This window comes from Pteropus alecto, unplaced genomic scaffold (genome assembly GCF_000325575.1).
Source record: "Pteropus alecto unplaced genomic scaffold, ASM32557v1 scaffold105, whole genome shotgun sequence".
NCBI lineage: Eukaryota > Metazoa > Chordata > Mammalia > Chiroptera > Pteropodidae > Pteropus > Pteropus alecto.
This window is the reverse complement of record NW_006436294.1, coordinates 7,136,136-7,163,345: the sequence shown is the minus strand read 5'-3', so window position 1 is coordinate 7,163,345 and position 27,210 is coordinate 7,136,136. Positions and strand designations below refer to the sequence as shown.

The 27,210-nt window shown below is 63.5% G+C and overlaps 1 protein-coding gene across 1 annotated transcript in view; it reads left to right on the top strand.

Moving 5' to 3' along the window:
* The window catches only part of ZC3H3 (zinc finger CCCH-type containing 3), a 61,602-nt gene that overhangs the window by 17,261 nt on the left and 17,131 nt on the right, over positions 1-27,210 (top strand). Inside the window, 2 exon segments of the mRNA XM_006912951.3 lie at positions 7,346-7,524; positions 21,836-21,858. Coding sequence (XP_006913013.2) covers positions 7,346-7,524; positions 21,836-21,858 — 202 coding nt within the window.

Below are 27,210 nucleotides of genomic sequence, written 5' to 3'. Positions count from 1 at the left end.
GGAGGGCCCCAGTCCTGGGACGGGAGCCTGGCTTTTCCAGCGTCTGAAGTGCTGGGAACCGTCAGCGCAGGAAAAGTGGAGTGATTTATTAGCCTCATAAAGATTCATACCTTGTGATTCCAGTCAGCCCGCGTCTGAAGCTTGTTAGAGCAGGTCCCCGGCAGCTCCTGCCGAGCGAGCTCGGGGGTGGGGCCTTCGCCGCCTCCTGCGCCGGCTGGCTGCCTGGCAGCTCATTTGGAGAAAAGGACAGCCCCCGCCAGCACGTGAATGACTGTTCAGGGGGCAGGGGCTTTGCTATGTGGCATTGTGGCCGTGTTGGTAGGGGCAGGAAGGCCAAGCGCTGTGCCGGCATGCTCCGTGCTCCTGTGGGGCCTGGGCTGGGGCTGGCCGGGCTCTGGGGCACTAAGCACAGTGGGGCCCAGGCCTGGCAGCAGGCGAGTGGTGCTCGTGTGTGAGGGCCCCGGGGGAGCATAACGAGACTCCCTCAGTGCAGGGGCAGGTGGGAGTCTGGGGCCAGTTTCGTGTCTGGCAGTGTTTACAGGACAGTGGTGTGGCCCCCTCTGGTGTCACGTGGGAGTCGAGCCCTCTCCATCTTTCCTGAAAGGCTCCTGAGCAGAGGCCTCATGGACCAGCACCTGCCTGGCCCAGCCTGAGCGCTGTCCTCCTGGGCATGGCGTGCAGGCCACTTTCCTGCTCTGGGCTCGGCCTCCCATCTGTGCAGAGAGACGCTGTCCCTGTCAGCTCTGCTGTGCAGCGGGCACTGTGGGTTCTGTGTGGCAAAGATGAGGGGGATAGGCTTCCACTTTTCCCAACAAGGGTGTTCCACCAGAGCTGGCCAGAGCCAGCCGCCCCGGGCCCCCGCCTCTAGACGGCGTGGTACTGGAGGTCTGGGAGGGCGGCCGAGGCTCCTGTGGCAGTGGCTTCCATCTCCTGTTTCGCAGGAAGCCGTGGGGCCCCCAAGCCTGCCAGGGACACTTTGTGGGGCAGTCACCGTCTCCTGGGGCGGGGCCGTGGTGCCCTCAGCACTAACCTGCAGCCCCTCGCCCTGTGATGAGGGTGGAGTGCGGCTTTTCTTGGGGACTGTGGCTGTGAAAGGCCTGGCGTGGGCCCGAGGGACCATCTGGTGGAGCCTGGGGTGTTTTCTAAGCCACTGAGGCTGGGGTAGCCGAGGGGCCGGGAGGCTCCCTAAGGACCTGAGTCCCATGAGGGCTGCAGAGTGGGCCGGTGGTGGTGGTGGGCCGGGGGCCGGCCCGGAGGACAAGGGAAACCACCCTGCTGTCGCCTCACCGGAGGGTGGTCTGCAGATAGAGTCTGGGGGGCTATGGGGGCCCCGGGTCCCCAGTTCAGGAGGCACGTGGGAGCACTTCCCGTGCGTGGTGAGGCAGGTGTGCACCTGACGCCCACGTGCCACACTGGGGACCGGAGGGGTCGCGGCCCTGGCTGCGCGCCGCATTCACCACCGGGAAGGTGAGAGGACCGGCTGCCCCCGGGGAGCTGATGTTGCCACTCACAGGGCGGATGATGTGATTTTAAGGCCGAGGCCACTCGAGAGACAAAGGGGAAACCCTCTCAGCCGGACGTGATGGCAGACAGACAGCGGGGCTCGGGGCATGGCCTGGCTGGACCTGGAGCTCTGCCCGGCTCCGATGCCGGCCCCCTGCCATCAGCGTGGCGTGCTCCGGGGTGCTCGCCCCACCTGTGATCCCGTCTCCCTGTCCACTGGGGCCCTCGTACAGCTCACCTTGGGTGCAGGGAGCACAGAGTGGGCATGGCTGGATCCAGCATGGGGCCACCCACCTCCCGGATCCCCACTGCCAGGATGCCCTCTTTTAGGCTCAGACCCTCAGGACCGGGACCGCCCCGCCCCCGAGTGTCTTCTGGGGAGGACCTCTAGGAGCGGCCTCCTTAGCAAGCGTCCCGCTGAAGAATTGGCTGCCCATCTGCACGGAGAGCCACGTGATGGCTGCGGGCTATGGTCTGTTCCTTCTGGAAGGTTGACTGCCCACTGGGCTGGAGGGGCAGCAGTCCCGAGGGGCTGGCTCCTCTGGGCTGAGTGCAGACTCCTGCCCGCCCCGTTCTGACCAGAGCCCAGCCTGCCCGGCACGTGCTCCCACAGTGCTTTCCTGTGGGTGGGGCCCTCCTGTGCCCCCGACCCGGTGGCAGGGGAGCAGGCCAAGTGCCCTGGAAGTGAGGAGAGCCTGGTGGCTTCCTGGGGTTGAGCAGCTGCCCCTCTGAGCCGGGGACCTTTGCTGAAACATTCCCACGTGGTGGACTGGGGGACAGGGCAGGAGAGGGAGAGCCCAGCCCCGAGGGGAGACATGGCCACGTGGTTCCTCAGCCTCCTGGACGTACCCTGCTGCCCACCCCAAGCCAAGCGGTCTGCGTAGGGCAGGCCCCTCCCTGGGCTTCCAGCAGCCCCCAGCCCACCTCCCCGCTGCCACCAGGAGGAGCCAGGGCACCCCCTTCTTAGAGCTCTCCCCTGCTTCTTGCTGTCCCTGGTTCTGTGGCCGTGCCACCTGGACCCCACCCAGATCCCTCCTGTTCCTTCCAAGCTGACAGTGTCACTGCTCAGGGCACGTCCCATGTGCCCTACCCACTGTGGGCACCTCACTGCACGCTGAACGCCTTTCGTCGTAATCATGGCTCGTCAGGCAGTTAATCGGCGAGGCCCGCTGTCGCGGAGAACCGTCCGGGCGGGCCTGCCTCCCGGGGCTGTGCGGTGGGCAGGGACAGTGACCAAGGAGGAGGATTTGCAGGGGGCTGGGAGGGGAGGGCCCCACAGGCATGCCCGCGTCCCATAAGCGCTCAGGTTTCTGCCCTCTCTCCGTGTCCTCTTTGTCCTGAGTGCCCCGGGGGCCACCAGCAGCCCATCAGAAGATTCCTTCCACATCTGTGCTGGGGAGGGCCAGGCCTTGTGTGTGGCTCAGCTCCTCCCTCCTCTGTCCCCTTATGCTAGAAGGTCCTCTTCTAGGGCTGGAGTTACCAGGGCCAGATCCCAGGCTGGTCTGGAGTTGGCACGTCATGAAAAACTGCAGTGACGTTGGAAGAAAGACCTTACAGGCCACGGAGCAGGAAGAACGTGGGTGTGTGGGAGCTGCCTTTAGTTGGTGGCACCCCTGCACCCTGTGCCTTCCCATGCACATGGGGCCACTGACAGCTGATGGGGCGACTGCAGAGGGAGAGTCGTGTATGGGGCAGAAATCAGTGTGGCTTCTGAAAAAGCTGAGCCACGATGCGGCCTCGTGGGGCTGGCTGTGGACGGGGAAGTACCAGGCAGGTCGGAGGTTAGAAGATGTGTCGGCGGCCGCTGCTGAAGGGCAGATCGGGCGGTGGGCACAGGAAGCTGCGTGTACCAGGTGGGGTGGGACAGCCCGGGCCAGCAGACGGCCCTCGCCACCGCCGCCATCCCCTGGTTCCCTGCCCTCAGCCTGGCCACACCGCAGTGGCCCCGAGAGGCCGAGTGCCTATGCTGTGCTTCGGCACTGGTCACCGGGCTGTGCTCAGCTGTCCCCACCCCCAGCTGAGAGGCAGGGCCGAAGCGGCTGTGCCCCCTGGATGTCCCTTCACAGCAGTGCCTGCCTGGTCCTCAGGCTTGGGGGAGAGGCGTCTGAACGCAGGTGGGGAGCCCAGCTGTGGACAGTCCAGCTGTCGTCTCGTGGCCTTTTTAGCCTGTTGCTTGGGCTGCTGGTTCTGGAGGCCCTGTGTCCCCATCCGCGGCCCGTTGCCAGGTGAGGCGCAGAGGCAGGAAGCCTGAGGCCTGGTCGGGACTTGCCGGGGTGGCGTACCTTCCGGTGTCCGTCCCGCTCCTCCGCTCCCAGACAGCGGAGCCTGTCCTACTTCTGTGGGCGTGCGGGGAGTGGATGGGCAGCTGGACAGCCGCCGGGACACTCGGCCGCAGGCTCGGCCCGTGGGGCTGGTTCTGGGGACATTCTTCTCTGCCCGCGGCGGCCTCAGGCGGTTCTTCCGCGCATTAGCAGTTCTGGCTTCCTCTTCTTACTAAACGGTTGTGAAATTAGTAACTCGTTTTCTTCCTAGTTATCTTCCTTTGAAGGTCCATAAAAATCTGAACTCCCTCTCAACTCCTGCTGCACAGTAAAACAGTGAGAGCACGACCTCCGTCTGCCGGCTCTGTTGCTGCGGTGGCTCGAGGGGGAGGCGGGGGCCAGCGTTGTACAGGCGGAGCAGAGCGGGGACAGTGCGCAGCCCCCTGCTTCTCTGCCCCTGCCAGATGTCGCCCCCTCCTCTGCACCCCGTGTTGCCCAGACCCCGAGGGGTTGGTGAGCTTCCTGCTTCTGCCCCTGGGGCACAGAGGGCAGTGCATGCAGAGCCAGACGCCCAGGCTCTGCCGCCTGCCGGCTGGTCCCCAACAGCTACCCTGGTCTCGGGGCACAGGAGGGCTCTGGGATGCTCTCCAGGCACCCCCACCCCCGCCATGGCTCCGCGAACGTGGGAGCGGAGAGAGGCCGGGCTGGCGCCGTGCGGGGAGCCAGGCCCTGCGGACGGGTGGGCCCGCGTGCCCTTCAGACACGATGCCAGCAGTTTTTCTGCAGTTTGTCTTCCATCGCGGTAGTAAAGTTTTTAATTAGGAAAGCTAATGAGATCGATTAGTCATTAGAAGTGACCTCCGCACGCGGGGCGGAGAGGGCCGTGTGTGCGGGCCTGATAACGCGCGCCCGGCCCCGCTGGCAATAAAGGCGCGAAGGGCTCGATTTGAGTGAAATGTGCCACGGGGAGTACATCACGCGGAGGAAAAATTACAGCCCTGGGAGCCTGTAATGAAGGGAATTAAACCAACGTCCTATCTAAATAACACGATTATCTACACAGAGCCTCTGCCAGCAGCAGGGTGGGCGGGAGCCCTGCCTGGCCGGGGCTGCGGGAGCAGGGGAAGCCGCGGTGGGGGGCTGGGGTGTGCCTACCCTGCCCCCTGGGGAGCAGGCCCGGGAGGGAACTTCCTGCTCTGCTGAGGCCACGCAGCTGCCCACCCTGCTGAGTCCTCGGTGTCCTGGGCGCGAGCTCCGTGGGCCGTTCTCTCCTGGGTCATGGTCAGTGTTCCCACCGCCTGTGTCTGAGCTGCTCGTTGTGGAATGACAGAGCCAGGCTGTGGGCGTCACATCCCACTGTGTGGGTGGGGGGCCGGGGAGCCCTCCTCTGCCTCTCAGGACCACTGGGGTGAGGATGTATAGCAGGTGACACGGTAGGGACAGGAGGCCTTGCTGCTTTGGGCTCCCTGAGCAGTGGCACTCGGGTACCATGTGCAGTGGGGTGATGGGAACGCTGACCTCGCAGTGGGCCTGCGTCCCGCGGGAGCGAGCTGCGAACCCTGATGCTGGTTCTGAGGGCCCGGCCTGGAGGCTCTCACTCAGCCTGGGCACTGTGTGCCAGGGGGAGCTTTCTAGAATGCGGAGTCCGGTCCTGTGGGCAGTGGGGACTGGGGCGTTCCTGGAGGACGTGGCATCTGCGGGACTAGGGATGGGGGAAGGCAGTGTCCTGCAGCAGGGCGAAGGTCCGGCCCTGGGCGTTGGGGCTCCCTGCACTGCGGTTGGGGGGGGAGTGAAGGCCACGCCCCAGCCCCGCCCTCCTCCCCACCTGTGCAGAGCAGCCCTGAGCCGCAGGGCCGCATGGTGCCATGCTCGTCTCCCAGAGCAGCGGGCGGTGGCCTCCGTGAGAGCCCGCAGGGCACAGACAGGGCATAGTGGGGCTGCTGGGGGTGGCGGCGAGGGAGCACAGACAGGTGGGCTGTGTAGCTGCCGGGGCTGCGGGAGCGGGAAGCCTGGAGGCCACGAGGTCGGCTTGGGGCTTGGCAGCAGCTCCAGGGCAATCTCGCGCTCTTGCGTTCTTAGTTGGAACAAGCTGTTATTGATTCGTTGGTCTCTTCTTGCTTGTAGACCTCGAAAATTCAATTCAGCAAACATTTATTTACTGACGCCCACTGTGTGCTGGGCTTTCCTCTCCCTCCCAGTGTACGGGGGGTGCCCAGAGCTAAAGATCACTCCCTCGGGGAGAGCCGGAGCCCAGGCCATGCCACTGTGCCTTTGGCTTTGCTGCACTTGCCTCTGCCCTCGGAGGGAGAGGGGAGGGGCAGGGAGGCAGAGGGTCTCTGCCGGCGGACCCTGGGCCAGAGGTGTCCCCGGCTCCCAGCAGTCCCTGGGCCACGTGGCCTAGTCTGTGAGGGCACGGTGTTTCCTGTTGGGCTGGGTTTTCCTGCTCCCTGGGCGGCAGGCAAGGTACCCCGGGGCACTGTGGAGTCCATTGGGCGGGGGGAGCCCGGAGAGGAGGTATGTGGGCCGAGGTGCAGATTCGGGGAGGACCCAGCTGTGGGCTGGAGGGCTGTTGAGTTCAGGGTTCAGAAGTGGTTTTTACTGACAGTTACTGTAACTATTTGTGGACCAGGGATGGCTCCCGTCTGGGTCAGGGGTCTCTGGGAGGATGTCTCCTTAGGGCCTAGGACAGCAGGCACAGGTTACAGAGTGTGGGTGGTCGGCCCCACCTAGGGCTGGCACCAAGCAGCAAGATTGTAAGGCCCTGAGGGTCTGGTGTCACTGAGCAACTGTCCTTCTCTTCCTCCTGGAGCATCCTGAAGCCGAGGGCCAGCCCGCTCTGGCCCAGGGGTCACAGCTGCCCTCATGCTGATGCCTGGGCGGTGAAACTGCGTGTGCTCTTCCCTGGGGGCCTCACCTGGCACATGTGCCCCTGGTCTCTGTCCATGCTCCCCAGCGACTGTGCTGGCTGCGCTGCCCCACGTGTGTGTCTCGGGGTGGGAAGCCACCTGCTGCTGGGGTCCTGCCAGCAGCCCCCTTCCAAGCCAAGCCCTGGGCGCTGTGCCTGTAGCTCAGAGGGCCACAGGAGGAGCCCGAGGCCGCCTGGCTCTTAGGGGAGCTGGGTCCGCAGGGGAAGCCAGACGTCTGTGTCCCCGTGCTATGGCAGCTTTAGTTTCTGGGCAGTTAGCACTGCATATTATGAGAGTTAGGCAATTAGACGTGTCCTGTGAAGCTGTGGAGAAGCTGCCAGCTATCGCGTGTGAGGGAACTCGGGCAGAACAGAGCCCTGTTAATTGCATGAAACATTAAGCAGGAAGAGCAGCCGGGGTATACATCACGCTGAAGCGATTAAGTACGTCATCTGCGTGGGTACTCGATGGGGGTCATCGGAGAGGGAGCTGAGTGCTCGCATCCCAAGCCTCCTGAGACCCGCCCGAGGGCGCCTCTGTGCTACCCACGGGAGCTCCGGGGCGTCAGGCCTGCGCCCAGCTCTCTGGGGGACGTGTGTGGGGTGGGGTTGGAATGAGGGTGCCAGGGAGTCCCTGCCTCCCCGCTGACCGCCAGTGTCTGGGTTTTCTCTGCAGCATCCAGCCTGCACACCCTGCGGACCCCTCCCACCAGCAAAGTGATCAAGACACGCTACCGCATCGTCAAGAAGACCCAGGGGTCACCTCTCAATGACACCCCCTTCTCCCTGTCCCTGCCCTCCTGGCGGACACGGCGGCTCTCCCTGTCCAGGTAGGAGGTCCTCATCCAGGCCCCTGTGAGCCTGGGACCGGACTGGCAGACTTCAAGGCCGCAGGGTGGGGCCTGAGGGCCAAGGGGACCAGGCTCACTGCGCCGAAGGGCTTGCTCCGTGGTTTGCTGGCTGAGGAGTGGGCGGATTGTCCTGTTCAGCAGTTTCTGCCCCAGATATATGGCCGGCCTGTGCGCCGCATGCAAACACAGACACACGCACACCCCTGTGTCAGCCAGCCGTGAGCTGGTGGCCCGGTGGGGCCGCACCATGAGCTGCGCCTGGGTGTCCCTCAGGGAGAACCTCGTGGTGAGAGAGGCTGGGCCCTGAGCAGCCCCCTTGGGGAACCTGTGGGCCCATCTTGCTGTCTGTCTGGTGGCTGAAGGCAGAGGGAGGCTACAGCCCTCCTGCCCGCCGTGCTCTGGTCCTGCGGCCTCGCTGCAGGCTGCTGCTGGCCGAGAGCCCGCAGGGCTGGCCGGCTCTACCTTCTTTTCTGGGTGCCCTGGGCTCAGAAGCAGGAGGGCTAGAGAAGCCAGGGAGGCAGTGTTAGGGGTGGATTCTGGGGGCCCCTCTCTTTGGGCTGCTCAGCTGTGGGGCTTCAGGAGGCCCGGTGCGGGGGCATGGCCCCTTTCTTCAGAGGTGGGGATGACGGCCTTGGTCATTGGGTGGGAATCAGGCAATGACCGACCCCCTCCCTCTGTCCACCTTTTGAGATCCTGCTTGTTGGGGGAGCAGTGTGGGAGCCCCTAGGTCCAATGTGGGCTTCCAGCTGGGTACAGTGGGCACTCCAGGGCACATAGCCTTGGGAGAGAGACTGTAGTCTTGGGTAGGGGCCATCCTGCCAGCCCCCCACAGGCCCTGCCATCCTCTGGGCAGTGATGGCGTGGCTCTGGGCCATGGGGAGAGGAGGTGTAGCCTGTGGCCCACGGCAGATGTGCCGGCTTCAGCCCGCCCAAGTGGCCAGTGGTGCCCACTGCCCTTCTCCATGGGAAACTTGTCTCTGTCACCTACTTTTCTGGACGCAATAGCTGGAAGTATATTTTAAATTAATTTTACTGCACTTTTTGTAATATTTTTGTTTTAAATAGATTTATAAGCATCTTGAGGGCTATTTCTACAAATTTATGAAGATAATTTTCGCTCTCTCGGTAAGGTTAAATTTACACCTGCTATTTCCGTATTAATTCACAGAGCTAAGTGGGTCTAATTTTCTTCCGTCCTCCTATCTGGTGAGCATGGCCTTTCCTAATGCAATTTCCCCCTCACTAAATCACTGTGGTCGGGAGTCAGGATCGAGCTAAATTAACTTAAATTAATTTACTTAATAAGAGCCCCAGATCATCATGAATGAGGTTCAGATTTACTGATTCTTGCTCCGGCCCCCGCTCCTGCAGTCAGCACCCCTGGCCAGTCCCCGCCTCTCCTAGGAGTGCAGCGGGGGCCTGGGGGTGACTCAGTAGGGTGACACCAGTGGGCCTCTCGTCCCGGCCTCAGCACTGAGTTTGAGGCCAGCTGAGCCCGTGCTGAGTGTGCTGGGTCCTGACTGGGTCGCTGAGCGACATGGATGCCAGGCACAGAGGGTCGAGGGCTCCCGTAGGAGGGAGGTGGCCGCGTGCGCCCCCAAGGCGGCAGCTGCCCTGCACCTTCAGCCCAGCATCAGACCCATCAGGTAGAGGGCAGACTGGTCATAAGGGTCGGGGGTGCTGAGAGGGCGCCTGCGTGCCGTGTGGGCAGGTGCGTAAGGTCCCACCTTGGGCCAGGTGGATGGGCGGGCTGCCAGGGGAGGCCCTACTGTTAGCCCGGTGTAGCCACTGCTCCCCCCAGGTTTCCCAGCGAAGGAGGTGCCTGGCCAGCTGCCTTGCAGGGCAGGCCGTGCACGCCCGGATGCCCTGGCTCTGTCCGGCCCCCCAGGCTGCCCCGCCTGTCGGAAGGCCCAGGTCCTGCAGCCCCGGCTCGTGCCCTCTGGCCTCAGCACCTTCCCAGTGGGAGGAAGCTTGGCCGAGCCCACCCCCAGCATGTCCGGATGTCAGCAGAGGGTGTGTGTCGGGGCTGTGCCCAGTGGGGCCTCTCTCCACCCCCCACCTCCCCCGGGCCTGTCTGGCCTGTTGCTGGTCACACCGTGAGCACAGAGCTCTGGGCCCTGTTGGGGCCTGGCCTCTGGGCTTGGCCTGCAGGGCGGGGTAGGTACGGGGTGCTGAGGCTGAGCAGCTCAGGAGGCCCTGAGAAGCATGGCTGCCCGCGAGCTGGGCTTCCTTCACCCAAGGTCACCTGGGCCCTGGCCGGGGTGGCCTTCTCAGCAGAGTGGCTGCCAGCTGGTGGCACGGCCCTGCTGTTGGGAGGGCACACCTGAGCCCAGCTTGTCCACGCAGCAGAAAGGGCCCGTCTCCGGGTGGCGGCAGTCTGGGGCCCGCCCGCCTGCCTCCTTCAGCTCCAACAGGGCCAGGGCTGCCTGTGTGTGGTCAGCAGGCCCAGGGTGGCTCTGGGGCCGACTGGCTTTGGCTACGGCCTCAGCCTCTGCTCCGTGAAGCCGCAGGCTCCTCAGCTCTCCCCTGGCAGAGGGAGGGGCTGGGCTGGTGGAGCGACCCAGGCCAGCGTGGGCCAAGGAGAAAGCAGGGCTCTCTCGCCACCAGCTGGCCTGTGCCCGGGGACGGAGGGCTCTCCTTTGGTGTGTACCCACCCTGGATGGAGGACTCTCCGAGAGGCCAGCAGGCGGGCCCAGCAGGCCTAGGCATCTCAGTGAGCAGGGTTGGCGCTGGTGGACGCAGGCGGGAGGTGAAGTAGGCGGTCCAGCGGCTGGGAGGGCCAGCTTTGGCATGGTGGCCCCGAACCCCATTCTCTTGCAGACACTGACTACATGTATGTGGTCACTGTGGAGGGGAGCCGTGTGTGCTCTGGGGGCCCCGGGGCCTTGGTGGGCACTACCTGCTCCGTGACCCTGGGCAAGCGGGAAGGCCGTGGGGTCGGCGCCCAGCTCTGAGGCCACAGGGCTGCTGCCCGTGAAGCAGTCTGGAGCCCCCAGGCATCCTGAGCACGGCCACGTCGGACCCCAGGCTCGGCATAGCCCCTTGCCGACCAGCTGCTGGCGTTGGCAGGTCCCTGCCCTCCTGCTGAGGGACGACCACCTCATAGTGGTGGTGGCTACCACCAGGGTCCTGGCATCAGAAAGTCTGTGAGGGTAGCAGAGCCATTGCCACCCCTGTCCTGAAAGGGACTGGACAGCGCCCTGCCCCGGGCGAGGATGGGGACCCCTCCCTAACTCTGACTGCAGCCTTCACCCCACATGTCAGGGCCCCTCGCCTTTCCCACCCTCACCACGGAGCGGGCGGGCTTCCTCTCAGGAGGGGCCCACCATCTCTGGATGCTCTGAGCGGCCTCCACCGTCCCTCCAGCTGGACTGGGGTTTCTTCTCACCTGTCGCTGTCCCCAGGCCTGGCATCTGGGACGAAGGCAGAGAATGCGGGGTCCTTGGCCCATCTGCCCTCTCTAGAAGCCCATGTGCAGCACAGTAGCCCAAGACGTGTGGCGGTGTGGCCCACTGTGTACCACCCTGCTGGGCGCCGGTGCCCCACGGTTGCACAGGTGGCCTTACCCTTTGTACCCCTCTCAGCACGTGTGGCGGTGTGGCCCACTGTGTACCACCCTGCCGGCCGCCGGTGCCCTCACCCTTTGTCCCCCTCTCAGTGCTGTGTCAGTATTGGCCCAACAGGTGGGACGCAGCGGTGACGTGACAGCCTTCGTTCTAGGTGACCGGGGCGTGCCCTCCCCTCAGCAGTTCCGTTTGGCCGTGAGGTGCAGGCAGGGCCGGCACGCCTAGGGGGACCCTGACTCCAGGAGTGACCCAGAGAGCGGCCAGGAGGAGGTCAGCCCATCAGGTCCGTTGGCCAGCCAGGGATTGAGGTGGGACAGACAGGTGGGAGGCAGCCAGGCAGCAGCCGCTGGACCCTGCGGGCACTGCTGGGCAGGGTGTCTAGGAACAGGCCTGTCCACTGAGAGCTGGGGGCACACGAGGTGGCTGCCGCCCTGGCCAGGAAAGTGCCTGTTGCAGCCCGGGCAGGAGGGTCCAGGGCACAGCGGGCCCTTCCCAGGAAGGACTTGCACCTGTGTGGGGGCGGCGTCTGCGGTGCCGCGTCTGTGCTGCCTCCTGGGTGCAGGGGCAGTGGCTGGTGGCCCGGAGGCTGCGGGTGGAACTGGGCCCAGGGCCCCAGGGGCCCGGCCGGGCTCAGGGTGTGTGCAGGCCCAGGCTCTCCGGGCAGAGGCCGGCACCCCAGGGCTGAGGCTCTTGCTGAGCGAGGGCTTCATTTTTCTCTTGTTGCGAGATTTGTGTCTTCACCGGCTTTCAGCGAGTTCATTCATTGGAACTGAAGCTGAAGTGTGACTTATATCCTTAAACTGCCTGCCGCTTTTTATCTCTTTCCGAGTTCACTTGACGTGAAGGTGGAACTAGACAGCAGCCGCTGTGCTTACGCAGCTGCGCCCAGAGGCCGCTCGTCCCGGCCGCGCGTGGAGCTGTCACTCGCTGCCGGTCACCAGGCCGCCTCACTTCATCTCGTTTTACTTCTGTGACTCCGCGGTGAATCTTGAGTCATCTCTCAGTTTGATGAAGTTTGGGCTGTGGTTTCGAAGGCTCTGAAATGCTTCTCCAAAGTGGCATCTCGTGAGCGAGGATGGGTGTCCCCGCTGGTGGCCAGGGCGCCTACATGTTCCCCTTGCCCCACCCCGGCTCTCCTCGATGGCCAGGCGCTCCGCATGGCCTCTTGGGCGCCTCTGGTCACGGTGTCGGGCAGCGGCACAGACCTGCAGGCCTGGAGCGTTAGCAGCGCGTTGCACCTTGCGGCTCTGCGGGCCGGGACCCCGAAATCAGGCGGCATAGGCAGTCTGCCTGGGCGGAGCCTGGCCCTTCCCAGGCCCTCCCTGCACCCTCTTCTGGCCTGTTACCTCCCCAAGGCCCACCTCCACATGGGCGTGAGGGCTCCCACATGGAGTGTGGGGGCACGGTTCAGCCCCTGGGGGGTGCGCCCTGCTCGGCCCAGACCTGCCCTGGAGGCAGTTGCAGTTAGAGGAGCAGGAGTGAACCCCGAGTGAGGGGCACTCCCCTCCCTGCTGTCCCGAGGCTACTCCGTGGCCGGCCCTGGTGAGGGCCCCCCAGCGCTGGGCGGCGGGGCCCCACCTGCAGATACCAGGCCAGAGTTTTCAGCCTCGAGTGCTGGAAGGGCTGAGACCCACCCGAGTGGCGGAGAAGGCCCCTGTGGCGTGGGGCCAGCGAGGCCAGCACATCTCCATGGCCGCGGAGGCGCTGAGGTGACTGGTGGATGGGGCGGCAGAGTCCGCACTGGCTGCGTTCCAGGAACAGTGTCCGTTTCAAGTGCGGGAGCTGTGCCCGGGCATCCACATGGATGCCCGCGGGCTGCGATCCACAGTGCCCACCGCAGGCCCGTCCCACCTGGGTTCTGCCCACCTGGGCGTGCTGGGGAAGGGGTGAGAGTGGGGGCGGGGAGCCAGTATTCTGGGGGCCCTGTGCCTGCTCTCTGGCCCGCTGGACAGGGGTGTTCGCCTGCTTGTGGTTGCCTGGGCTGCATGCCCATGACCCCCAGGGATGGGCCTGCCCAGCGGGCCCTGAGGAGGGGCTGCTGCTCTCTCTCGTGCCCGACAGCACTGGGGAAACCAGAGCAGGGCACCTGCGGGTCAGGGGCCCTCTGCAACCAGGGCGGGGCAGGCACCACCCACACCTGGGCGACTCGGGCCATGCCAGCCCTTCCTGGTGTCTGTGGTCCCCTCACAGGGCAGTGGGCAGGCGAGGTGAGCTGCCCATCTGGCGTGGGCCACCTTCTGGGCCTGTCGGTACCCGGGTTAGAGCTCCGGGAGCTGGCCCTGCCCTGGGCGAGCGCGTGCCTGGCAGAGCAGGCCAAGGGCCGCCAGACGAGTGGCTTTGCTGACTCCTCTCTGCCCCGGGGTGGTATGGGAGGGCACGTGACCACTCACTCCCCGGGTGCCTTTGGGGGCCCAACCCTGTGTCAGGCCTCTCCCACCTGGAAGCCGTGGCCCTGGGGGCTGGCGGGGGGCACCCTGGGCCTGGGGCTCCCAGACTCACTCCTGGTCCCTGTCCCCAGGGGTTTCTGGCATTCACCTTTCTCAGGTCCCTTTGCCAGTATGTGTTTTGCACGCGGAGAGAAGCCCAGTGAGCTGCCCCATGCTCCTCACCACACCCCGCTCCGTTCCCAGGGCTGTTTCTGAGGAGCGTGGAGCCCTGGTGGACCTTGGCCGGGCGGTGCCTATCGTTCCCAGACGAGGGCGCGCTGCCCGCTCATTCCAGCCCCTCGTTCTTTCCGTGCTGGTGGTACATTTTCTGTGAGGGCACTTTGGTCCCCTGACCCTGCTGCTTTGTATTTTCTCATTTGTCACAGTGTGGATTCCAGCTTCTCAGTTTATCCTGCAGGCGATGACCTGTTATCACTGTGCTTCACTTTGAACCCTGGGTTTGTCCCCACCCTGCCTTTTCCATGAGGCACCGTCCGTCTCTGAGCCTCCAGGCCCGCCTGGCACTTTCCCTCCCCGACCCCAAACCGGCTCCTAGTGCTGGGGCCCGCCCCCCACGGCCCGGGGCAGCGCTCAGCGCTCATCTCAGAGTTGCTCGTCGTCTTCTCCAGGGACACTCGAGTCATCGCCACCTCAGGGACTGGCATGCGGAGGCGGCCAGCCCTGCTCGTGCCCTGCGGACCCGCGTTTGGTGCCCCACAGCCACGGTGCCCCTTCTGTCCCTGTCACAGCGTTTGGTGTGACATCTCTGTGCTTTTCACGTTCCCCATGTGCAGGGGTGGTTCGTGGTTTTAATTTGCATCTCCCTGGTGACCAGTGATCTTGAACGCTTACCGCGGCTCATTTAGGGCCGTTCCGTGTCTCAGGCCCTCTGCCTGTCTTCAGATGGGCACTCTGTTTCCTGGTCTCGGCAGGGGCACCGTAACATGTTGAGCTTGGCGCCCTCCGCCCCTTGCTGCGCCAGCCTGGCCTGTTCACGGGGGGCCTTCTTTCCTGCCCCAGAGTCTGCTGGTGGGTCAGGGGCTCGGCCCTCTCGGGGGTTGTGCCTGTGGCTGCTGTGCCGCCTGCTTGGCCACACGATCAAGGAGCTGTTCCCCCGGGCTCGCACTTGGCTCTGGTCTCTGCCAGGGTCGCTGTGGCGGGAACCCTGCAGGCCGAGGTCTCCGTGGAGGTCCTGGAGCCAGAGGGGCGGCCCGGCCTTCTCAGGGCTCCGTGGGCCTGCTGCACGGGCGAGCCGGCTGCTGCTTCGTGCTCAAGCCCAGGACACATCTGCTGGGCCCCATCTGCCTCCCTCACCCGGCCTGGCCAGAGAACAGCCTTTTCTCCCCCCATGGGGAGCTGGCCAGGAGCGTCCATCAAGGGTCACCACCTGTCCCCTTGCTCGGGTGGGGCTTGAGGAAACTGGTGAAGAGCTGAGAGCAGAAGTTTGGCCCGAGGGCGACAGGCGTGCGCAGCAGGGGTCTTGGTGCTGAGGCTTTGGCCAGAGGCCAGGGAGGACGCGGTGGGTGCCAGGCAAGGTCTGGGGAGGGCCGTGGGGGTGACCCCCGAGTGCCGCCGAGGAAGGTCTCCTCTGGCAGGCGTTTGAGAGTCCTGTTTGATGAGAACAGGCGGTTACGGCTCCCCAAGTGCTGTGCAAGTTAATGTGATGGCCTCCGTGCGCCTGTGCTCATTTTTATAATTTTTATTTTATGAAACAGGACAGGGAGCTTAGTGACTTATTACTATTCATTTCGTTTCAATGCAGTAAATATTGATTCAGTTGGGGGTTTTCAATTTAAACCACTCGGCGATTATATAAAATATTACTGCCTGTGAGATTCTGCTTACCGATCCCTTCGGCTGCTCATTAAGGAAGGGGTGCCACGGGGGCCCTCTGCCTTCATCATCCTGATACAGGGGCTGAAGTCCCTTTCTGCACGGGAGGTGCCGTGGAAACTGCTGGCGGGGTCCTGACAGCAAAGATGCAACTCTTAATTTGGAGGCCGGTTCAAAGCGCGCCGTGGTGGTTTATTTATCTCTCTGTCTGCGGAGGGAGGCCGGCCTCTCAGCTGTCAGCAGCCTCATGGCAGCAGAGCTGAGCGTCCTCCCTCCTGTGCTCCTGTGGCTGGCGGAGCACCCGCCTGAAACCCGCACTTTCAGGCAGGGTTTGGGGAGGGCTGCGGGGAGAGGGAGGTGACGGAGAACCGGCCTGGCCGGGACTCTGTGCAGGACGCCGGTCTCCCCTTGTAGCCTCGTCCAGAACCCAGATCGTCATAGCCCAGCCCCCTGCTGGCAGACAGCGCCCTGGGTGCCAGGGTCCAGCTGCTGTATACTCCAAGATGAGCCCTCTGCCTTCCTCCCCCTTTCATGGTTTCCCAGAGTCCTCTGCTCGTGTCGAACAGCCACCCCGTGTGGGCCGGCAAGTTGGCGCCCTCGCACGCACCCCAGCCCCTCTGCCATCGGGCCCTTGGCAGCTGGGCACCGCAGTCTGCTCGCTCATTCGGTCCTTGTCCTCACCTGTGTGTGCGGCTCTAGGATGGCCCCTTGCGATGACGGGGGAGGGCAGTCAGCCCTGCAGAGGGTCAGGACTAGCGCTCGGCTGGGCCACCCGAGTGCCTGCCACATGGCCCCTGTGCTCCCAGCCCTCTTTGGTCCTCGTGGGAGCAGTAGTGTGGGACAGGCATGCCGTTCCTGGTCTGTCTGAGCCCCTGGCCCTTCCTCCTGATGGTCACACGGCCCCTGTGACAGTTGCGCCCCTTAATGGTGTTTGTTCCACTGCTTCCCCTCAGTTGTGGGGATGGCTGGTGTGGGGTGTGGGGTCACAGGCATTGTAGCCAGAGGATTTGTGGGGAGACCACGTGAGAGCCAGCATCCGGGCTTCATCTGCAGGTGGCAGACACTGGAGGCCCCATGTGCTCCGTCTCAGGCCAGGAGCTGCCCGTCACTAGGGCTGGTCACCTGCCTCTCTGGTCTGGACCCACGGTGAGCTGGCCTGGAGCTTGCTGGCCCAGGGCATGTCCTTGCTGTCTGTGTCCCTGAGGGTCATGCTGGTAGGTCGCAGGTGCCTGGCAGAGCCCGGGCCGAGGTTGGGGGTGGTGGGGCTCGGCACACTCCGCTCCACTGTCCTGGGCTCTGCTACAAGCCCTCGCTGGGAGAGTCCTCGCCGTCTGGCCAGCCCCGAGCCCTGCTGGTCTCGCCTCTGTGTCTCTCAGGCCCTTGAGCCTTTGTCCCCTCCTCCAGGCTCTCTGCCCCGTGTTTTCCGCCGCCGCCTCCAGGCGTCCGTGTGCCTCACCTGCCCGCTCTCCCTCCACAGACATGCGCGTCCCTGCCCGCTCTCCCTCCACAGACATGTGCCTCACCTGCCCGCTCTCCCTCCACAGACGTGTGCCTCACCTGCCCCGCTCTCCCTCCACAGACATGCGCCTCACCTGCCCGCTCTCCCTCCACAGACGTGCGCCTCACCTGCCCGCTCTCCCTCCACAGACGTGCGCCTCACCTGCCCGCTCTCCCTCCACAGACGTGAGCCTCACCTGCCCGCTCTCCCTCCACAGACGTGCGCGTCCCTGCCCTGCTCCCGGCGCCTGGTGCTCTTGCTTTTCCTCTCGGCGTGGGGAGCCGGGAGCAGGGAGGCCCCGGGCTTCCCAGCGCAGGCAGGACGCGAGGAGACGTGGCCGCGCCGGGCTCCCAGGGCCCGCTGGGCAGTCGCAGGCCGTGCAGTGTCACTCCGTGCTGCTCCTGCTCTGGAAGGGCTCCTGCCCGCGGTCCCCTGCAGCCCAGGCCGCCCCCCTCCCTCCCCCTCGCTGCTCCAGCCCCAGTGGTCAGGGCCATGCAGGGCCCCGTAAGACGGCCACCATCGTGGAGTCCTGCAGCTCAGGGCGGCGGGTGGGCCTGACGGCCTGGAGAGCACGTCCCTTCCGTTCTGAAAGCAGCAGGACTGTTGGGCGGGGGCCTCGGGAGTGAAACCCCAGGACGTTGCCCTTGGCTTGCGCCCGTGCCTCCTGGCCACACTTTGCCAGCACCTGGGCCCTCGTGTGTCCGCACTGGTGCTCCTGGATGTCCCTGGAAACGGAGAGCAGAGAAAGCTGAAAATACTGCCCTTGACACAGTCAAACACTATTTTAAACACTACTTTTATCCTGGTTTTAGAGGTGGTTGTAAAGTACCATTCAGATCATCAATATCACATTTAACTCTTCACATATGTCAATTGCCAGCCTGATACTGCCCCAAAACCTCACTCAGTCTCAGGACTGGGCCAGGGCCTCTGCAGGTGGCAAGGGAGGCAGGTCTGGGGACACAGGAAGACGGGCGCCCTGTGTTGGCTGCAGGGTCTGAGGCGACTCAGCTGCTGGGGACCATGGCCAAGGGCTCTTACAAGCAGGTACCCTCTCAGGTTCCTGGCCAGCCTCAGGTGGCCTGGCCACCGCCTCGTCCCGGCCCTCCCTGGCATCTGCCCTGCCTCATATCGTTAATGGGCCCTCTGGCCGGGAGACTCCCGTGGGGTGTGGGGGCACCAAGGGGGCCCTGGGCCCTGGGAGTGCCTGTCTCATCAAGGCTCTGGCGGCTACCTTCTCTCCTCCCTCCCTGCCTTCTGTACCTGCTCCCCCAGATCTGCCACTGTGTGTCCTCTGAGATGGACTCTGGGCAAGCCTCTCCTCCAGGGGGCCCTCGCTCCTCATTCTGGGCTCCGACAAGGACCAGATTGCTGAAGCGCTGTCCAAGGGCCTGTGCACACACCCGGGTGCAGACTGGGCAATGGGTCAGGCATCACGGGCACATCTGAACGTCATTTTAGTTGCTCCCAGTGGCAGACACTTCTGTGTGGGGACAGGCCGCATGACCCCTACCTTCCCTTCACTCACAGGGCAGTCACCACAGCCAGGTGGGGCCTGGACCCCAGCCCCTGTTGAGGCTGGCTCTGCACCAAGAGCCAGCAGGCAGGGGCAGAGCGGTTTTATTTTTCTCCGACTTTCTTCGAAGTCAGCAAGGTTTCCGTGGCTGCCCCGCGCACTCCCCAGAGTCAGGAGCCCGGTCTAATTTGTGGTCAGACGTCTGTTAAGATTGTGCCCACTTCCCAAGTCAGCACTTAATTGGCAAGGCGCTTGATTTAGCAGTGCGGGCGCCTCCGCCGGAAAAGTGGCCTCACTAAATCACCTCCCGACGCCAGAAAATAGATGTAATCTCAGCGTTAACTACATTAATAGTAGCGGGAGCCGAGTTAAGAAAGCCATAAAGCATAGGCGGGGAAGCATAAATTATGGCCTGGGCTCTGCCCCCTCTGCCAGCCAGGCTCCTCTGGGGGAAGGGTGGGCTGGGGCGCGACTCCAGGCCCCACCCCATCTGAGGCCCCGCCTACCTCCCGGCCCCACCCCGCATGGGGTGCGCGTGTGGGCGGGGCTGGAAGGGTGCCTGTGCCTCTCTGCCTTCTGGGGTCCTTGAATTCAGCACTTTGCACCACCAGTGGCCACCCAACCCACCCCGAGTGCTTTATACCTGGCCCGCCCTCTGCCTAGTGGGTGCCAGCACGTTCTGGCGAGGTCCCTGCTACGCGTCAGCCACAGGAGTGTTCAGGTACCCGCTCTGACTCGGTGCTGCCTCCATTTCCCACAGATGGCCTTTGCCCTCTGGTGTTTGCAGCCTGGAAGGCTTCTTGGAGGAGGCGACACCAGTCTGGTCCCCATGAGGCCTGCGGTTGAAACCACCCCTCTTCTTGCCTACCTCAGTGGCTCGTTCATCCAGATGGGCCCATCTGGGGTCTGGCCGCAGGGCGGGAGGTCTCCTCGGGGGAGGAGAATGCTGCCCTGTGCAGTCTCAGCTTTGTTCTTGCCCTCTGTTGAGTTCAGCGTTTTTCACGCTCACTGTCCATTTGCCTCTGGTCTGTTTCTTACATGTTCGAAGAGTCTAGGTCCCCAGTGCTACCCTTTTTTCACAGATTATACATTTTTTTTGCAATTTCAATTTTGTCCTTCAGTTTCGTTTGAGGATTTTTAACAGAATGCTTACTTTTCTGTGTCCTTAAATCTGTCATTGTCTTAGGACGCATTGACTTGCTTAGAACAGCCCCTCTCTCCTTCAGATTATGTGAATTCCGTTATATTTTATTCTAGAGCTATTGCTTCAAGTTTTATATTTGAAACGAAGCTACCGGGTATTTATTTGGGGACATGGTGTAAGGTTAAAGTTCAAATTTAATTGTGTTCAGTGGTTGCCTGGTTGCCTCGGGACCAGTTATTAAATAGTCAGGCTTTTCCCGTGTTTGACAGTGTCGCCTTCACCTTGCGGCAAGTCCACCAGGAGCAAGTGCTCATTCCTGTGCTCGGCTTCCTCTTCGATTTCCCCTTGCAGAACGTTCGTGGTTTGTGTCTTCAGGGGTCCGTTCTGCAGATTTTATCTTGTATACCCACCACCTAAGTCAGGGTGGGCGCACCCCGCAGGGGGCCCCTCCTCTAGCCTGTCGGGCTAGACTGGCCCCATCGCGAAGTTCTCGAGCTTCGTGCAGATGGAATCATGCAGAGGCACTGTTTCGGGGCTAACTTATTTTGCTCAGCATCTGTTAGGGACTGAAGCTCCGACCCACAGTGAGGCTATATTTGAAGGTGGGGCCTTTACACAGGTAATTAAGATTAAATGAGGTCATCAGGGCGGGGCCCTAACTACTCCTGTGGGATTGGTGTCCTTGTGCGAGGAGGAGACACCAGAGCTCTCTCTGCAAATGCAGAGGCAAGACCATGTGAGCACTGCGAGAGGCGCCATCTGGTCTGCCAGCCAGGAAGATAGGCCCCACTGGGAACCAGCCTGCTGGCACCTTGACCTTGGACTTCCGGCCTCCAGAACTGTGAGGAAAGCAGCTTCTGTTGTTTAAGCCGCAGGCTTGTGACGTGTCAGGTGGCCGAGCCGACTGGGATGCGGTGCCTCTGCTCGGGCTGCCCTGCCGGGTAGGGGCGGGTGGCTCGCTCTCCCTGGCTCCATCCTGCCCTCCGTGCAGACACAGCGGGTCATCTGTTTTGCTCCTGGGGCTACTGGGGTTATTTCTAGCCTTCGCTGCTCTCAGTCCTGTCGTCAAGTGACCAGGAACCCCTGATCCCATGGAATGGCCAACTCAGAGGGTGGGCGGACGCTGTGTTGCAGCAGATGGGCCAGTGTCCGCGGTGGCCATTCCCATCCGCACTGGCACAGCGGTCTGAGTGCTTCGCACCGTGGCCGCACTGGCACCTGCTGGGCTGTGGTTCCTTTGTAGCCAGGCTGGTCCGAACGCGCCCTCGTGGAGACGCTTGGGGCCCGCTGTCGTTCTGTCCTAGCCCATGTCCGTGTCGCTTTATTTCTCATCGGTTTGCCGGCGTCCTCTATATGCCATGGGTACGTTCTTCCCTGAGCTCCTCACGGTCTGGGCTGGCGTTCCGACGACGTGCGACTCATCGGTCCTTTTTCCTGTGCCTGGTGCTCTCCTGCCCGGTCTCAGAAAGGTGTGCCTGCCGAGGTCGTGTTTTCTTCTGGAGAGTGGACTAGGTTAGCACTCACGTTCCAGCCCGCGGTCCTTCTCGGGGACCTGTGGTCTTCTCTGGCTTGCGGTCAGAGGTAGGGGTCAGGGTGCCTGGCCGCCTCCCAGCTGCACGTTCTGTTGACGCCCAGCCCTGTCCCGGAGACACCGCTGTTCCTGGGCCCGCGTCCACCCTCACCTCTGCTGTCCCCCTGTCCTCCCCCTCCCTTCTGCATGTGTGTCCTTCCAGGTGACCAGAGCAGTGCCGGCCGTGTCTCAGCCTTCCCCAGCCAGCCAAACTGCGTTTATACTTCTCACGTTTCACCGCCGCACGCGGACTGGGGAGAGCTGGCGAGGCTGGTCCCCCAGTCCTCGGTGCTGCAGGGGGTGTTCTGCGGCTTCTGCATGGCGCTGGGACGCCTGTGCAGCATTTCCCTTTGTTTCTGTTTGCATCCCTTTTCCAGCGGGTCTTGCTAGCACCTTGGACGGCTGTTGATGCTGCTGTGTGTTCACTTTGCAGTCTGCTGCCTGTCCCCCCTCTGACACTCAGGGGTCTTCCCTGCTGTTCACGTGGATGCCACTGTCGGCATCTTGCTGAGAACACTAGTCTGCTCTCCTTGTGCAGTCCCAGGAGGGGACATCCCACCGGCCCCTTTACCCTCCGGGGGAATTCATGAGTCTTTTAGGTAGTGGTGACACTCGAGATACCTGATTTGGGTCTTCTTATGTTTCTACTTTGTTGGTCACCTCTGGCTTGGACTGCCCTCCAGCATCCAGGGGCTTGGGGCTCCTTCATGACACACTCACAGGCGTGAATATTTTGGGGGTCACCAGAGCGGTGGGGGCGAGAATGCTGCTCCAGGTGGGGGCAGGTACAAGCAGAGCAGATAGTGGCCTTGGCCGCGGGGCTGGGAACAGGCCCGCGTGGCCAGGGGGCATGGCACGGACGGAGTGCAGGCAGGGTGCCAGCAGCCAGGGCCTGCCACCCAGAGCAGGGGGCTGTATCCAGGTGGGGCCAGGCCATGGGCACCTCAGCTGACAACGCAGAGTGCGAGGACACAGGCCCCGACACAGGTCACCAGGCAGATAGGAGGCCTCAAGGAGCGAGAGGCGCCCGCTAGAGCGGGGGCGGCAGGCACTGGCCACCAGGGCTCAGCAGGGTGCTGTCTGGGTTGGGTCTCCTCTTCCTTGGTGAGGAGGATCTGAGCAGGGACACAAGTCACTTGGATCGAGGGCACCGTGGAGGGGTTCCTGTGTGGACAGGTGAGGAGGCAGGTCCAGCCGTGAGGGTCCAGACTGAGGAAATGTCCCCAGGGCCCAGGCTGGGACGTGGAGGGAATGTCGAGGCTCAGCCTGGACCTGAAGCCTGGCGTGGGGGACGGTGCCCCGTGGGTGTTCTCAGGACTGTGCTGTTTTCGGGAGGGCTGGTGCAGGCCAGGCCCGGCCCTCCTGAGGTCTCCCAGAGAGCTCAGCGGGTGCTGCCGGGGTTGTCCTGCTGTCTGAGTCGTCCGTCCGTCTGTCAGCCTGTGCCCAGCGTGGCCCCGTGGGGCGAGGGCCTGGGTCGGGGGGCTGCCTCAGGAGCTCACGTTTCAGGGTCAGAGGGATGGTCAGCGAGCAGGTCTGGGGCATGGGGACGAGAGGGATCGGGGGCCTGGGAGGGAGAGAAGGGAGAGAGGGAGAGAGGTGGTGGGGAGCGCGAGAAGGGCCAGCCCTGCCCCTCACCAGCTGCCATGGGCCAGCCCAGACGGTGACACCTGGGTGCAGAGGATAGAGGGCCCCACCCCAGTCCTGGGCCCGCAGCCCCTCTGCCCCTCGATCTGAACTCTGCGCTCCCAAGTGGGGCCATTATGGGCCATTGAGGCCCAAATAATACCTCTTTTTTGCAGTTAACGTACAAAACACCAATAGCTTCAGCTGAAATGGATTTTTAAAAGTGTCATTTTATGGAGAATTTTACTTTCCATCTTGTTGTTTATTGCGCTCTTAAAGGGAAAGCTTGTAATGCATCCATTGATCGAAATTCCAATTGAATAGATGTGAGCACATGAAATAGTCCAGCTCCTCACGGCAGAGCCGCAGTGTTTATAGTGGACGCAGCACAATCAGTGTCGCCCGCAGCAGGCCAGCTGGCCGGGGTGCCCCGAGTCTCTTCTGTTTGTTGCCAGGGAGAAATGGGGTGCGGGGCTCCCTCGGGAAGGAGCAGCACCTGGCGATGCCTTCAGGGGACCTGCCCTCACCGCCCCCCACCCTCCACGTCCACTTAGGTGCTCAGCCCTCTCCGCGGTCGTTCTGTCCCCGCCCCTGCAGGTCACACAGCCGCCACATCCCCATGACCCCCAGGTCCACCTGCTCGCCTTGAGAGGGTGTGTCCTAGGAAGCCCAGCAGTTGGCCTGCCTCCACCGGAGGTGGCTGGGAACGGGCGGGAGGGACACAGGGAGCCAGGTGGCTGCAGGGGAGCGGCCGCGGGTGCCACAGCCCCGGGAGCTGGCTGTAGGCCACATTCAGGGGCAGGTTCTGTGAGATCAGGTGGCCACAGTCATCGTGAGGCCATTGCCATCTGCTGGGTCCTCGGCCACTGAGCCCCGTTTCTCAGACCCTTGTGGCGCTCGCTCTAGTCACCTTCATTACACCTGCGCCTGGCTGTCTCTCACCTGAGGGACTCTGAACCGCCCAGAACCACCCTATAGATCACCCAGCAGCCTGGGGCCTCCTGAGGTGAGGGGCCCTGTTCTGTGCTGGCCTGGAGCTGGAAACGTCTGAGACTGGAGCTGTCCTCCGCCCTGGGGACTGGAGCCTCTACCCTGCTAGGCAGCGTGGGCACAGGCTGGACTGGCCTGGGGGCAGGGGGCGGGGAGACAGGGCTGGGGGAGCAGGGCCAGGGCCAGGCCCCTCGCAGGCCTGTGCGGCGCCCGCCAGCGTCAGCGTTTCCGTGGAAAGTGCGCTCCGAGCGGCTGTCACGGTGGCGGCTGGGCCTGACCTACTTGGAATTTGCTGTGCAGAGCCACCTCCGCCTCCTGCTGACAGCGCACTCCCCACTCGCCTGGAAGCTTCGCAGAACCTCGCTCCATTTCCTGAAAACCGCTTCCCCAGTTGCTTTCTCTGCCCCCCAGCCAGCCTGCCCTCCTGCCCAGTCACCACCCCCCGGGCCACCTGGCCTGGAGGCTGCTGGACCCCGGGCTACAGACTGACCCTCCCCCGGCCGACGGGAGCCTGGCCAAGCCCCTCTGCTGGCAACTGCGCCTGGTCCTGTGTCCCCCCACCCACGGCCTTGGCCCCCCCCAGCCTGGGATGTGGCCGCAGCCCCCGGGCCTCAGTCCACCACCCCCACCCCCGTGCCCAAGGGGGTTCACCGTGGGACAGTAGCACCTACTGGTCCAGGTGCAGGGTCCCTGGTGCTGGCCCTGCCTCCAGGAGGGACGTCTGTCCCCCTTTCTGATCCATGTGACAGTGCCCAGCTGCCAGCAGAGCTGGATTCACTGTGCTGTGCAAGGCCTTGGAAAACCTTCAGATTGCATAAGTGGAGTCGGGGGCTGGGATCCCCTGAGCTCCAGTGTGGTCCTGTAGCCCTACCCGATCAGTGACAGCAGGACAGGCAGAGAGGGGCTGCGCAGGGCGTCCCGAGTCCACTGTCAGACTATTCCCAGGGCCTCTGGGGCGAGGCCGCCTCCTTCACCTGGGGCCTACCTGCACCTGAGTCTGCCCTTGGTCAGGAGCAAGCCACTCCCTGGGCCTTTACTCAGGGCCGGGGGTACGGAAGAGCACAGACCTCCGGAGGGCCTGCTGTTTGTCAGAGCCTGTCACCGGGTGGGCAGGGTGGCGGAGAGCCCGTGGGCCCGTCCACTTCTCTTGTGCATACCTGTGCCCCGGCTGCCAGGTTTCGTGGGTGTGGGTGCCTCGGGTGGGCCCACGTCAGCCATGCAGGCCTGGCAGGCAGGGGCGCCCTATGCAGTGCTGCGGCTCACGGAGCAGGGAGCATGGGTGTCCAGGGTGGGCGAGATGCCCAACAGCAGACACACCTGCAGTGGCCCCTGGCTCCTTAGGGAGAACCCCTGTCTTGTCCAGACCCTGATGTGCCCATCTAGGCCCCTGTTGCCTGGGACCTTCCACCTCTCTTCCTGGCGTGGCCTGCCCTGGGCCCGCCGCCGGCCCCCACGCCCGGGAAGGGCAGGGCAGGGCAGAGCGGCTGCGCAGGCGGAGAGCCCCTTGGCCGGCGGCCCCAGGCCGAGAACTTTCTAGCTGCTCACCATGCAGTGGACACGGGGACGGCAGTTCTTTCTAAACCCACTTCTGTGATGTTGTGTGTCTTTCTCTCCGTTACCACTGCTTTTCATTTAAAATGTTATCTCCCCCTACTCGTCCTTCTTACCCGCCCCCCCGGGGAGGTGAGGGGAGGCCCAGCCCTCACCCTGGTGTAGTCAAGGTTATGGCGATAAATCCTGGGGCATTGTCACTTCTATTCGGAGTAAATTGGCTGGCCGCTTTCGGGCTGAGGGAAAGATAATTTGCTGTAGTATTTCAAATGGATTAGAAATGGATTTGAAGGGAAAGTTCATGCCTCCCATTACAAAGGCGAGAAAGAGGACCATCTTAAGGCACGGCTCCCTCCCTGGCCTTCATTATCCACGCTTAATACCTTTCCTATTTTCCAGCGTTAATGAAATTTCCTGGCGGCATGGGCGAGCCGGACGGATGGGAGAAGCCTTTAGATCTGAGGCTCCCGCTGCAGAAAAGGAATTACAGGGCCCTCGCCGTGAGGGCCGGCGCGTCCCCGGGTCCTTGGCCCTGCTATTATCGCATTAATTTTATCCCCTCTTCTCAATACAGCTCGTTCCCAAAGGCTGTCTCTCCATTAGGGTAACAGTTTACTGGAGTGCTGTGACACCCGCAGCAACGAGAAGCTACAGGGCGGTTTGGGCAGGCGTCTCGAGCTTGCAGTTCCAGTCCCTGCCCGGCCACAGGTCTAAAGCCAGGGGACCAGCCGCGGTGAGGGGAAGGCACAGGTGGCCCTGTGCACCTGCAGGCCGGGCCTGTTTCCCGCGGGCAGGTGGGCTCTTCCCCCGAGGCCCTGGCCAGCCCTCCCCAAGTTCCACGGGCACATCCACCTCCTCCAGGCAGCCCATGACACCACGTGGGAATATGTTTCTCCCAACGAAGCGCCCAGGGTCCTGAGTGTGCCCCTGGAGGCCCGGGGTCCCGGGGCTGTTTCTGGGGGCCAGAGCACTCTTGGGCGCATGCAGGTGCACAGACCATGGCACAGAGCCAGAGCTCCAGAGCGGGTGGCTGTCACGCCCCTCCACCCCTCCTCCCCGATGGCCCAGGATCCGTGACTACGTTCAGAACCAGGGCGTGGTGTGCGTGTGCTGGGGGGAGGGAGACAGGTCTGTGTAGTAGCACGGTGGGGAACACTTAGCAGCGTCCTGGGAAGGAGGTGTCGTGGGCCCCGTAGCTACCAATACACTGGAAGGTGGCGATGGCCAGCTTCTCCCTGGGGGGTGCATGCTCTTCAGTGCCCACCAGGACAGCCCCAGGCCGAGGCTCTTCTGCGTCGAGCTGGGCCTCTGGGCCAGACACGCTCTGCCCTGAAGCTTCCAGCTCCTTCTGAGGAGGCCACCTCGCGTGTGGCTGCCCTTTGGGTGTGGCTGTGCCTTGGGGCCTCAGCTGCACGCCTCTGGAAGGCTGGGCTCCGGGGAGTCAGGGCCCCAGGTGGGAGGTGGGGCATGTGCCTCATTGCCCACCTGCCCCTCAGGCTTTGCTCTGTGGGTCGGGGGGTCGGGGAGGACAGTAGGAGTGCTGGTCCAGAAGAGGGGGGCCCTTCACGGGAAGAGGCAGCTGAGAGTGGGGTCCTTATTCCTGGCAGGCGGCAGCCCGTTACCTTGTGCAAAGCCTGTCAGAGGCCTGGGGTGGTGGCCACTCCATGACGATGACCAGAGCTGTGGGCGGGGGACAAGACCGCTGAGGGCTCTGACAGCAGGGCGCGTGGCTGGAGCCCGTCAGCCTGGGCTGAGCGAGCTGTGGTGGCCGCTGGCCTGGGCTCAGGTCCGGATTGTGAGGATCAGGATGTTGGCCCAGCCACACCCTGAGGCAGAGGGTCCACAGCCCCCTCTGAGTGTCCAGGGCTGACGGGTCCTGCAGCAAGGGTCTGGCAGGGGGTGGGAGAAGAGTGGCCGCCCCTCCATTAGCATACCTGCTGCTGGCCTCACAGATGCCCCAGGGACTGAGGCCA